This window comes from Psittacula echo, assembly GCF_963264785.1.
Source record: "Psittacula echo genome assembly, chromosome: 24".
Lineage (NCBI taxonomy): Eukaryota > Metazoa > Chordata > Aves > Psittaciformes > Psittacidae > Psittacula > Psittacula echo.
Genome location: NC_137759.1, coordinates 2,605,823 through 2,619,274, shown reverse-complemented (window position 1 = coordinate 2,619,274; position 13,452 = coordinate 2,605,823). Strand labels below are relative to the sequence as shown.

The 13,452-nt window shown below is 58.3% G+C and overlaps 1 protein-coding gene across 1 annotated transcript; it reads right to left on the bottom strand.

Annotated features, from left to right (window-relative positions):
* Nucleotides 1-4,280: 4,280 nt before the first annotated feature.
* Nucleotides 4,281-11,769, bottom strand: ANGPTL4 (angiopoietin like 4; the record flags this gene model as incomplete). Its single annotated transcript, XM_080634160.1, has 7 exons — nucleotides 4,281-4,462; nucleotides 4,999-5,274; nucleotides 5,556-5,651; nucleotides 5,736-5,849; nucleotides 10,195-10,324; nucleotides 10,750-10,860; nucleotides 11,263-11,769. 7 exons carry the CDS (start codon nucleotides 11,767-11,769, stop codon nucleotides 4,281-4,283), a joined length of 1,416 nt encoding a protein of 471 aa, XP_080490286.1.
* Nucleotides 11,770-13,452: the final 1,683 nt, after the last annotated feature.

Genomic DNA, 13,452 nt, shown 5'->3' with positions numbered 1-13,452 from the left:
ATGTCCCCGGGATGCTGCTCCGTGACCTCCCTCCCAACCTTCTGGTCTAATGGGTGTGATGTGGGGTTGCAGCACACGCTCGCATGGAAGACAACAGCTCCCTCCTGCAACAGCAGCTGCTGCAATTATTGCTCTGACGTGCAAGGAAAGATATCACAGAATCATCATGGAATGATTTGGGATGAAGGGACCTTACAGCTCCTCCAGGTCCAACCCCTGCCACGGGCAGGGACCCCTTCCACTGGAGCAGCTTGCTCCAAGCCCCTGTGTCCAACCTGGCCTTGAACACTGCCAGGGATGGGGCAGCCACAGTTTCCCTGGGCACCCTGTGCCAGCGCCTCAGCACCCTCACAGGGAAGAGCTAACACAGGCAGGACAGTGTGCTCCATGCTGCTGAGCTCCTGCAGAACAGCTGAAGTCACTGGGAGGGGGTATCAGGGTATGGGAAGTATTGGTGGGTGGAGAGCTTGTTTTGTGTTATTAATTTGCTGTTTCTTGGCTTTGCATCATGTTTCAGATTCCAGAGGGGTTTGGGTTCTGCTGCTGTATAGGAAAGGGCTGGAGGCCCCACTGCTGGATCTCCTGGTGCTTGTTTCCGCCATTTGGATGCAGGCTGGATGTGGAGGGGACTCCAGGCAGCAGCTCAGGGCCCTCCCGGCTTTGCTGGGCCTCAGACACAGCTGGGTCTGGACATTGTTTCCTGATGTGCAATACCCTCTTTGAATCATGGAATCAAGAAGGTTGGACAAGATCTTTGAGCTCATCCAAGCCAACCATTACCCATCACTGCCAAAGCCACCACTAACCCATGGCACTGAGGGCCTTGGCTACAAGCGGTGTGAACACCTGCAGGGACGATGACTCCAGCCCTGCCCTGGGCAGCCTGTTCCAATACCTGAGCACCCTCTGGGGAAGGAATTGTTCCTCAGCTCCATCTAAACCTGCCCTGGTGCAGCTTGAGGCCGGTTCCTCTTGTCCCATCCCTTGTTCCTTGGGAGCAGAGATGCTGACTCAATGACCTTGATCTTGATTTAACGACACTCAGAGAGAACCCCAGGTCCAAATCAGCTGCAGTTGAATCTTCTGCTGATGAGTCTGAGTTCCGCAGGCACCAGTCCTGTATCACCCCATCAGAGCACAGCCTCAGGCTGTCCTGCAGGTCCCAAAAAGCCCTGTTCCAGCATGGCCAGACCCCGGAGCCCTCAGCTGGCATCGACACAGCCCTGGAATGAGCAGCGGCTGAGGCGAGGTTTAGGAGGGAGGGCTCGGATCCCTGCGTGGACCGTTAGGGCCGGGTGCTGTGAGACACAGCCTGTTTTGGGGAGCAGCAGCGCTTGGTAACCCAAGGAAGGGTGGGAACGCCTTGGGCAGCGCTCGGTGCCGTTCCTGTCGCTGTCACTGGAGGGCGCTGCCACATCCTCCATGGAGCTCCTTGATCCAGGCTGCAGTTGGAGTTGATGGAGGAGCTGGAGGATTCCAGCTGAAAACAGGGGCCCAGAACCGGCGTCTTCAAGGCCAGGTTGGACACAGGGGCTTGGAGCAAGCTGCTCCAGTGGAAGGGGTCCCTGCCCATGGCAGGGGTTGGAACTGGAGGAGCTTTAAGGTTTCCTGTCGTCCTTGGGAGCAGAGAGCAGGCTCCTCCTGGCCCCATCCTCCTTTCAGGTCGGTGTAGAAAGTCATAAGATCCCCCTGAGCCTTCTCCTCCCCAAAACCTGGGGAGCACCAAAAACCTCTGCTCATGAATAAACACAGCACAGCTCCCTCCCCAGATTCCACCTGATGCATAAACCCCACGTTAGTCTCATCACTTCGGCATTAAGACTAAACCACAGTACTCTCCTATGGGCTCCTGCATCCAGGGACCAAACAAGCTTTGAATTAAGCAAATGGAACATTAAAAATGTATTCCTGAAGCCAAGAGTAAAGAGACAGATAGCACAGGGCTGGGTATAATGGGCTGTTTGTGCAATTGGGCTTGGGGCTATCATTAACCCCAGGTTTGGGCCCAGGGGAGGAAGAGAGGCACAGGAGCTGAGGCCACCTTGAGGTATTTGTACAGCTGCTGTAGGGGTCTAGAGCGGCCTCGTGTCTCTTCTTTCTACAATAAGCAATTTCTGTCTGCCTTCCTTGCTATTTTCTTCAGCTTCAGCACCATGTCTGGGATCATGAGCGCAGCTGGAGCTTACCTCCATCATCTGCAAGGCTCCTACTCCATCCCCAGCTCATTTCATTCCTACCTCTGTAACCATCCTCCAGAAGTTGCAGCAAGTGCTTTTGGAGCTGACGGTGCATGTGTATGAACAGGTTCAAGACCACTGCTTTTGGGGGCTTGTCCTGATCAGCTCTGACTTTAAACAGCAGCCTCTGCTCTTGTCCAGGGGGTTCGCAGTTTTCCAGCCAGCTACAAGAACAGCCCTGGGGCAAAGGTCTGTCCTCAGGGAGAGCAGCACACTGACATGGTGAACTTGCTGCCCCAGGGCCTGGTTTCTGAACTTATATTCCCTTGGGAAGTCCACACATTTCAACCAGAATGAAACCTGCTGCTGGGGGCGACAGCAGGGATTTATCTCTGGGGAGTTCCATAAGGCTGCAGTTGGAAGCTGAGGCCAGAAGGAAGCACAGCTCAGGCTGAACTCCCAGCAAGTGGAGTTTCCTCACACAGCTCCCACCCATCTGCTAGTGGTAAATCACAGAACAGAACCGTGGAATGGGTTGGGTTGGGAGGGACCTCAAAGCTCCTCCAGCTCCAACCCCTGCCACAGGCAGGACCCCTTCCACTGGAGCAGCTTGCTCCAAGCCCCTGTGTCCAACCTGGCCTTGAACACTGCCAGGGATGGGGCAGCCACAGCTTCTCTGGGCACCCTGGGCCAGCGCCTCAGCACCCTCATGGGGAGGAACTAACGCAGGCAGGACAGGTACAGGCTTGTTTTTATTAAAAGACACCTTCAGAAAGGATATTTTAAGTACAAAAAGAAACAAGTTTAAAATACACAAACTACTCGGTTGGGTTGTTCCAGCATGAACACTCATAAATTACGCCACGTTACTATTAACACTGCATTTAAATATGGAAACAAATTAGAGAACAGGAAAACCATCGACAAGATCCAACATCCTACAAATGCCTATTTACAATATTTAGCAGCTAGGAGCTCTAGCATCATAGTCAATATGACTTCAATAGGGTGAGATGCTTGGGAAGCCCCAAGACAACATCTTGTTGCCCACTTGTCCCCAGACACCCACCCCAAAGGCAGAGGTGCCAGCAGGGTACGTACCCAACAAGGTGGTGCAGCTTTTGCAGAGAAACCCTGTTCTCCTCTGGCCTTTTAGAGCAAGTTTTGGGGCATGCATGTGAGATACTGCAAAGTACGGGGAGGCAGCTCCCCAGGCTTCAGCGGGGTTACAGCCCACAGCAAGGCTGGTTCTGCCCAGGGACCATCGCTGCTTCGTACCTGTGCTGTCCTAGCGCTTGTCCTAACCCCCTCCAGCGATAAGGTAGGCTCCAGGCAGAGCTTAAGACTCAGCCGTGCAGGATCAGGCCCTTGTGCAGGTCACTGTAGGATCCCACCCGCCCCCTCATGGAGCTGGAAGCAGATTCCCAGCTCCCAGCTAATTCCAGCGCAGCCAGAATTGTAGGGTTTCCAGGCTGTGGGGACCAGGGAAGCCTGCGGTCCCGTTCTGCACAGCGTGTCCTACAGCCCTCCCACCAAACCCCACCTTCGCAGGGGGCTGGAGTCACCAGAGCAGGGGCTGCACAAATGGAGCTGCCCAAGGCTCCCTGCCCCATGGACCAGAGAGGGATGGAGGCTCTGGGCGCTTTCACAGGAGGGTGCACAGGACATCACTTGGGAGCAACAATGACAAGAAACAGCAAGGCTCCATACCCAGTGCTTGGGTCCAGGGTAGTGACTCACTTCATGTGCTCCCCTTTCCCCCCAGCCCCAGCTCATGAAACCCACACAGAAGTGTTCAGACAGGGCAGACAGCACCAGGCAGCTCCCCGCAGCAGGTTGGAAGACCCTTGTGCATGCTCTGGAGGTCGATCTCCCTGCTGGTGCCTCCTCTTCTGGTTTGGGAGCTCCCATCCCAGGGTTTCAGCCACATGGAGCTGTTTCACTTCTAGCCAGGAGCTGGGTTGTGCCACTGAAGGGCTGTTAACCAAGAGAAACCCTCCTCAGGGGCCTTCCCTGGGGAGGATGGGGCTGTTTGCTGTAAACACCAAGTGATGGAGCTCAGGTCTGCTCTGCAGAGAAGGTCAAAAGTCTCAAGTGGCAGCTTCAGGGCTCTGCTTCCAGTGCCGCAGGTTGGATTTTCATGGTGGTTGACTTGAGCGGGTAGTACCGGCCCTTCCACGTCTTCCAGAAGATTCCCTGCTTGCGCTCATGCCTCTGGCGCGGGATGGAGCGGAAATACTTCCCATTGAGGTTGGCATGGCCACATGTGCTGAACCACCAGCCCCCTAGCAAGGCAAGGCACAGGCAGGTTTAACCCACAGCAGTTCCAGGCAGGAACAAACCCAGGCTCAAGGCAGCTGCTGTCCCTATTTTTCACAGTTTTCCAGGTCTTTGGGACCTTACAAGACCACACTTGAGGAGTCCCATGCATTGGGAAACCTTTGCACAGGTCCCATAGGACTTCAGGATGCGTCTGGAAACCCCTGCAGCTCTTTCCCACATGCAGAACCCCCTCAAGCCCTTTGGCAGCCCCATCTCAGGCCTGGGACTGGCTCCTCTTTGCTTGAAAGGTTTCCAAGCAAGGTGACAACCAGGAAAACTGCTACAGAGAGAGGTGCTTGGGCCAGGAACCGGATCCTGAACCCCTCCTGGCTTCAGCCTCCCTCCCGGCTCCCTGCACAGCTCCAAGGATGCAGCTTTCCCAGGGTCAACACCAAAGGGGTCTGGATCTGCTGGGCCCTGTCCCTCTCCTGGCCACCACTGGGCAGTGGAAGGTTGAAGGGAAGGTGCCCACCACGGGGAAGGAAGAGCTCGCACTGACCTGAGAGGTGCTTGGCGCAGTTTGTGTCAGCCTTGAGGTCATGGTCCCGATCCCGAGTGGAGAACGGCAGCTGCCTGAAGTCCCCGATGGCGTTTTCCAGCTCTCCAGAGAGAGGTCCCAGCAGGCTGAGCGTGTAGGCTGTGCTCTCGCCGCTGAGGCTGAACACAAACTGAATCACCTGGGAATTTCCCTCCCAGTCTTCCAGCTCAATCAGGAGATTGAATCTTCCCTCTTGGATGAGGCGATGCATCTTCTCCAGGCCCAGCCAGAAGTCACCTAAAACGAGGCGCGCTGCAGTGGGTATGGGGACACAAACATGCCATGCAGACCCGGGAACAGGCTCCAGACACAAAGAGGGACAAGGCACCACTTGAATCACTGTCTGGCCCCTGCAGAACAAGTCAGGAAGACCAAAGACTCTTGATCTGCAAGCAGAGTCCCCCCTTCTTCAGTACTGTGTTCTGGCACACAGAGATCTTCAGGGGCCATCACCAGGGGATAATTCATGCCAAGATATCACTTATCCCACACTAAGATAGACACCATCATCCACCTACCACGAAGGTCTCCAAAGCCATTCTTGTAGGCATCCCAAAGCTGGTCAAAGTCCACAGAGCCATCTCTGCGCCTCTGGATCACGGTCCAGCCGCCTTCTGCAGCAGGGAAAACACGGTCACTGGGGGTTACCTTTACGAGGCCACCACGGGAAGGGCTGCGGGGCACGTGCCCTGCTTTACCTGTGGTCATGTCACAGTAGACCTTGAAGGGCTGGGACCCTGCGGGCTGCACTTGGAAAACGCCGCTGCTCTGCTGCCCAGCCAGGAAGAGCTGGTGGCAATCCTGGGGGAGCTCTGCAGGGAAGGAAACAGCCATTGAGGAGAGGGTGGCCCCGAGTCCCACTTCCTCAGCAGGTTGCTCCTACCACGGCCCCGGCACTTGCAGCCCTGGCCCCCAGCCCGGGAGCTGTGCACAGCGGTGGCCGCGGCTCTGGACACGCGCCGCCGGCTGCAGCATCTTCCAACCCCGTGACCCTGCATCTGCCCATTCATTCATCCAAACACAGCTCCTCGGGCTGCGGCCCAAGGAAGAAGCCAGGCACCGGGCCAGGCTGGAGTGACCCAGGCTGGAGAGCGCAGCTTCCAGCTGAGGAGAAACCCAAGCAACCTCCCAGCTCCCTCTGCAGCAGGCGGGAGCATCCCCTTCGGGGTGAGCTGTCCCCAAGGGCAGCAGCAGCTGAGCCCTGGCTCGGGAAGGTGCAGGCGCACGCAGCACCCAGCGACCAGGGTGGCCCCAGCAGCCGTCCCCCCAGGCAAGCTGCCACCGGCAGGCATGGAGCCAGGCTGGGCTGACCCTCGGCTGTCCAAGGCACCTCGACCGGGGCAGAGATGGGTTGAGGGGACCTCGGCGAGCTCCAGCCCATTGCACCCAGTGCACTGCCGAGGGTGAGGCCACCCCCCGAGCTCGTCCCCCTCCATCCGCACACAGCAGGCGGGCTCCCACCTCTCCCCCTGCCCCTGCCCCACGGGACTTTGCCCAGAGCCGCCAGCACAGCACCGTTTCAACAGTGCTGATAAAGTCCGTCCAGGAATTGGGGAAGGGATGGGGAAGGGGGGGTGAAACCTGTTACAAAACCGGAGTCAAAAGGTCACGGGAGGATGAGCAGAGCTCCAGCCCCGAGGCTGCGGCGCAGTCAAGGGGCTCTTTGTCAGCCGGGACAGGTGCCCCCCTCACCCCCAGACAAAGGGGCCCTGTTCTCCCCATGCGAGGGTGGAATGGATTTGGGTGGCTCCACAGCTGCTGCCACTACGACCCCAGGACAGACGGGTGAGGAAACCCAGGGACAAGCCCCGGCTGTGCTGGGGAGCTGCTGCCCCCTCAAGCCCCACCATGGGGTCCCCCCTTTGCTGTGTCTGCCCCCGGGTCAGGGCTGGCATCAGGACTGGGGAGCAGCAGCTTGGAGAGGAGCTCCCCCACTGCTGTGGGACTTCACATTGGCAGAAGGGAGGAAATGGGGGCTCTGAGCTGTGGAGGGCAGGAGCCAGATGCACCCCTGTGGATCACTGCCCCTTGCCCGGGCTTCACTGAGCACCTGCAGGGCCCCAGTGTTTTGCTGGGGTGAAGAGTGGAGCCACTTAGATCTTCACAGGGTGCCCAGAGAAGCTGTGGCTGCCCCATCCCTGGCAGTGTTCAAGGCCAGGTTGGACACAGGGGCTTGGAGCAAGCTGCTCCAGTGGAAGGGGTCCCTGCCCGTGGCAGGGGTTGGATCTGGATGAGCTTCCCTTAAGGTCCCTTCCAACCCAAACCAGGCCGGGATTCTAGGAAAGGTCAGCACGGGGGGTACCAGGGGACAGCAATGTGACACCCGCCACCACCTTTCACCCATTTCCCCCCCTTCTCCCCCCCGACCACCCCAGTGAACTTTCCTCTCCTTGGCACCAGGCCCTCTCCCACCACCGCAGCCACCAGCACAGCGGAGCCAGCAGCATCCCTGCACGATGCCAGCGTGGGACCGGTGCCACAGAACCCACCCATGCACCCACGGGACTCATTTTCTCCCTAGCAGCCAGCACCACGGGGAGGCCAAGTGCATCCCCGACCACCCCACTTTGTAGGGAAGGGGAAGCCAAACGAAGCCTGGGCAGAGGAAACCCACAACCCGACCCCATACCCATGGCAGCAGCCAGGAGCGTGGCAGCAGGGGGGTGCTGGAGCCTGCTGAGCTCCTCACCTCCTCTCCCATTGCATCTCCAGCATCAGTGGGACGGTGCCCAGGAGAATGCTCCACAAAGCAGCCCCATCCCTGTCTGTGATGTTTCTCCTGAGCCTTGGCCACTCTCCCATCCCTTCCACTGGAGAACCAGGGACTTTAAGCAGCTGAATGAGGTGCAGCTGCTTGACCAGCCTCAGCACAATCTTTGTTTGAGGAACACACTTGTTAGCCCCAGTTCGTGTTGCACATCCCTATGGCAGGAGCAGGACAAGCCCTCCTGGCTGCTCGGGACGTTTACCTTTCCCTCCCCTTTTATTTAGCCAAACAAGACACAAGAATCAACAAGGCTCCCGGAGCTGCCGCAGGCACAGCACCCTTATTACCCAACAGGCTCTCCAGGCACGCCAGGAGGTCACCAACCCGGGATAAACACCCTGCCTGGCGGATGGCAGGAGCGGGTTTTTCATCGCCTCCCCCTCACCCAACCCATTTATTTTGGAGCTCCAGAGCCACGGGGGGAAGGCTTTGCTGGGCTCTGCCTTTCCCCTACTGGGCCCGCTGCCAGGCAGCACAGGCTCTGCCTGAAGACATGATCCTCTTTCTGCAAGCGATTAAACCTTTCACTCTCCAGGCTGCTCCGAGCCTTCAACTTTCACATGCTTGGCCCTGAGTCATTTCTGGCCTCAAAAAAAAACTTCAGCTCACTTGGATGTAAATAAAAGGCTCTTTCTCAAAGGGCTGCTGATGGAGCTCAGTCCTGTTCACCAGCGTCGTGGCTTTGCCTCACCATAGCACAGAGCAGCCACAAGCCTGCCTGGGAAGAGGGCACGACGCTGGCCCACCACACACTGAGGGCTTCAGGGTTTGCCAGCAAAGCCCCTTGGTTTGCTGATGAGAGGGAGCCAATTTGTTTGCTCTGAGCAACAGCAACATCAGGGATTAGGCAAGAGAAGGGTGAGCTCGCTCATGGCAGGGAAGAGGGATGCCTGGGCACTAGGGATGCTCAGGGTCTTCCCATCAGAATCATGCACAAGGAGGTGCTGAGCCCTCATAGCGCCCCCAGGGGCTGTGGGTCCTCTCCGTGCTGCACCCAGCATCCATCAGCACCAACAGCATAGCCTACATCTGCCACCATTGAGTGACAAAGACCCAAACCCATCTCCCTGCATCCCACTTTCAGCCTAATCCGAGAGCTGAGCAGGGGGCTTGGACTAAGTGGCTGGACTAGAGGACTTTTAAAGCCAAATGATGCCAGGATTCTCTGGCACACTACTGAGGGCAAGCCAGAAAGCAGAGCTGGGTGAAAAACACAGAGGGAAAGAGGTTTTGAGATGCTGCTGTCACCATGGGAGACTTTACATGGGCCCACCACAGGCTGGCCAACCCCTCCGAGCTGAGCACCAGGCGTTTGGAGCCCCATGTCCCACCTCTTTCCTTGCCTGCAGCAGTTCTGCAGCTCTTTTGTTCTGCTCACCCAGCTCCCAGGCGCAGCAGTGACAGCTCCCAGCTCCTCATACAACCAACCACGTGTTTTCCCATCGCTGTCCCTGCCTGGGGCAGCATTTCCCCACGCATCTCCTCAGCCTGCCTGGTTTGTGTTTGGCTTGTGCCGGACATCCCCGGACAGCTGCACATGCAGCCAGCACCCTCATTTAGCTGACTTAGCACCAGAGCAGCTGCTCTGGCCAGCAAACCCTGCGGGGACACCGGCTCCTGTCTGGGAGGAGGCTGCAGGGCACGGCACAGCTGGGGACACCCACTCCGATGCCCTGCGGGAGCCGCTCCAGCCCCTCGCTGGCACAGGAGATGCTCCAGATGCAGCATCCACTCGCCTGCTCAGTGCCGGGAGTGCCCCGAGCCCTCCCTGCGGCTCAGCACTTTCTGCTAAGGACACCGTGAGCTGAGGCACTCAGCTTTCATGGATGGGCCCTAAATATGAGCCAATACAACGCACAAGGATTCCAGTAGCTATGATAGTGGAAGGTGTCCCTGACCATGGCAGCGGTTGGAACTGGATGAGCTTTAATGTCCCTTCCAGCCCAGACCAAGTTGGGATTCTGTGATCTCTTTCCTCTCATGATCCTCTCTTGGCTCCCTCCATCTGCAGACAAATTGAGCAGCCGGCCCTGCCTGGTACAGTTTGTGCAGGTGAACAAAGTTAGCTCCAAGGAGCAGAGATCCTCCTTTCCTCCCTGCATCCACACTCCCGGCCTCTCAATCCTCTTCAACAGATACCTGCCAGCCGTGTTTGTCCTCTCCCTGCTGCATTCTTAACATCAGGCAGAAAAATTCCTCTTAAATCCTTAAATTCCTGCTGGACTAATACCTATCCAGAAGGCTACGATCCTGCCCATGCTCCAGATCCCCCCCATCTGGCCCAACTCCCAAGCTCTGGATTTGGGAGCAAATCTCACATCCTGACTCAGGACAACTGAACCTTTTGTTCTGGAGCAGCAGGTTTGCTCCAGTGCAGAGCAGATACTCACTGTGCAGCAGCACGGGCTCCCTGCTGGTGTTGTGGCTCTGGTTCATGAGGCTGAAGCTCTTCAGGTTTATCTTCCACTTTGGAGCCTGTGTTTTGTTGTCCTTCAGGTGAAAGGGGATCAGGAGATTGACCTAAGAAAGCAATGCGCAAGTCAGGACAGTTCAATCCCAGCTCATTTTCAATACTGGTGCTCAGGGGAGCTCCTCAGCCCAGACACCAGCCTCTCCCCTGTGACCAGAGCTGGGGCTGAACTTGCCCAGAAACCTCAAGGAATAGGAGATACCAGCAGCTGGGCAAAGCCGGGAATTACCGTGGGCTTTCACACCCATGCTAAGGAATTTGTTCTGCAGATAAACCCAAAGGAAGAGCTCAGGGAGGCTCCGTTCCCACACCCCATCTCCTCTACACAAATGCTCTGGAAGCTGCTTGTTTGCTGCTGTGGCACAAGGACCAGGGCCATGGCCCTTGTAAAGTCCCCAAAGCTGGGGAGCAGCATCAGAGCCGCCTCTCCTCCCACGGGATCCCAGCAGCGTGTGGGACCAGCCCAGGAGCTCACCTTGCTCTGCAGGCTCTTAATCTGCAGATTCTGCTTGTCCAGCTTGTACTGCTGCTGCTTGATCTTCTGCAGGAGCTCCTCGATCCGCAAGTTCTGAGCATCCATCAGGGACTGCAGGAGGTGGGGGAAGAGCCAGGTGAACCCCACAGCTCTGGGGAGAGCCTGGGGCTCCCAGGGACCCTTCAGCAGGAACCCCCGTGGGGAGGGGTCTCCCGATGCGCCTCGATGGGACTCCCACTTGTCTGTGGGTCTCCCAGTGCCCCTCAGCCAGACCCCTAAGCCCAGCTCCCAGTGCCCCAGGAGAATCGGGTCCCCTCCATGTCCCGGGGGTGCAGCCTCCTTCCAGCCGCCCCCATCGCCCAGGGAAGGGTCCGTTTCCGCACAGCTTTCCCGGCTGGAAGCCAGGGACCCCTCCCCGCTTGCCCATCAGGTCGCTGCCGCTGCCCTGGGCGGGTCGGGTCTCCGGTGCCGATACCGGGGGGCTGATCCCTCGGTTCTGTGGGCGCTGCTCACCTGCAGTGCTCCCAGGTCCCTGGCGCTCTGATTCCCGGCCGGCCTCGCCTGCAGCGCCAGCCGAAGGCGCCCCTCGATCTGCTCCAGCCGCCCCTGGATCTCGGCTTTATCAGCCGCCACCTCCTCCAGGCGCTGTCGCAAAGCCTCGGAGAGGTTGAGGAGCTGCCGGCCGCGGCCCTCCAGCTCCCGCACGCTGTCCCGCAGGCGCTCGCCCTGCTCCTGCGCATCCCGCGCCTGCCGCAGCAGCCGCCCTAGGGAGCTGTTATGGGCGCTCAGGCGACTGCCGAGCTCCCGCATCTGCCCCTTGGTGCGGTCCACGTGCTCCTTGAGGCCGTGCCCGAGCTGCAGCAGCCCGTGGGCGATCACGTTCACCTCGTCCCAGGACGCGAACTGCGCCCGCCGCTCTTTGCCCGCCGCCCGCCGCTCGGCCCCGGGGCCCGCTCCCGTCGGCGCCGCGGCGGCGCCCAGCAGCAAGAGCAGCAGCACGAACATCCCGGTACGCTCCATGCCCGTCCGCTCCGGTGCGCGCTCCGCCGCCGCGGCCCCGCTTTTATCGCCGCCCGCGCACCGCGATGGGGAGGGACCCGCCACCGGCCCCTCCCCGCCCGCCCGGCCCCGCCGCTTTGTTCGCCCTCCCCCGGGCAGGGGCCGCTCCTCAAACCCTGTCCGCGGCAGCCCCGGGGCTCAGAGATCGGCCCAAGACCCCCCCCGCGCCCCTCGGTCTCCATCCCCGCCCATCACCATCCCCATCCCTGTCCTCATCCCTATCCTTTCCCCACCCTCATTCGTTCCCCATACCTTCCCATCCCCTTTCACTTCTCTATCGCCATCCCTATCCCTGGAGCAAGGCCCCTCATCCCAGGTTGTCTCCTGTTGGCAGCAAAGAAACCACATTTAAGCATGAGCAGCAGGTCAAGGGAGGGGATTCTCCCCCTCTGCTGTGCTCTGGGGAGATCCCCCCCTGCACTCCTGATCCAGCTTGGGGAAAGGGACATAGGGACAGGACAAGCTGGATGAGCTTTAAAGTCCCTTCAACCCAAACCATTCATGATTCTATGATAAATCCAATTCCAAACTATCTCTGGTCAAATGCCTGCAGGAGCTGGAGTCCCGGGTGATGTCCCACAGAGAGCTGCCAGCTCTGGGGAAGGTGCACACTTGGGGTCAGATCCTCTGTGCCCACAGGCTGAGCATGATGTTCACACCTCTAAATGCTCCCACTCTCCCAAGGATGAATTCCTGCTGCCTGTAAAGCTTCAATCTCCGCCCTTTGAAAAGTGGGCATCATTTGTGACTTTGACTCTGGTTGCTGGCTCTTCTCTCTTGTCCTTCCTTTTTTCCACTGGCTTAAATGACGTTTTCAGTCTGTTTTTTTTTCCCCATCAATGAATTCACACACTGTGGTGGAGCCTTTCAGCTCTTTTCAGCTAAGAGCAGATGGAGCCCTTCTGCTCCCTCCCCACTTGGTGTTTCCTCTGGATCTGCCATAGCACATCCTAGAGCCGGGAGCAAGCATTCCCATCCACACCACCTTTTGGGGCTCAATCCCAGCTTCCCAGCACTGCTGGGCCCTCCTGCACATCTGGATGGCAGCGAATCCCCTGGGAGCAGGGCTCAGAGGGGGACTTGTGCTCTGCTCCCCTCTGCTCGGCTCCACAGGAGCCCACAGCACATCTGCCTCCATCCCACCGCTGCTCCCACCCTTGGGCACATCCCACTTATCCCATGGGAGATCCACTGGGGGTTTGCAGAGCTGGTTTTGAAGCCCAGCCTCTCCCTTGCGCTCAGCCTTGCCGGAGCCATGACACATCCAACACTTCCATCAAGCCGAACTTTTTTTCCCCTCCCCAAGCAGGCAACTAATGAAAGGGTTTCCCCTCTTTTCTGCTGTTTTCCCTGTTGGGAGTGAAGCAGCTCCTCTGTGGGGGTGTGTTTATGTACAAAGGCTCCTGCAGGAACAATTCCCAGCCGCTGCTTTCTTCTTGTTCTGGCCCTGGGCTGTCTCCAAGCCTTTCCCAGGTTGCTGCTGCAGAAACGGGGAGTGAGAGGCCTCAGGGTGAGCACTGAGCACAGGGAGGAGCCACAGGCTCTGACAGAGGTAAGAGTTAAGGAGGAATAGGGGAAATTTCAGCATGCAGAGCCCAGCCCCCTCCACCAGTCGATGCTTTCTCATCTATTTCATGGTTAGAA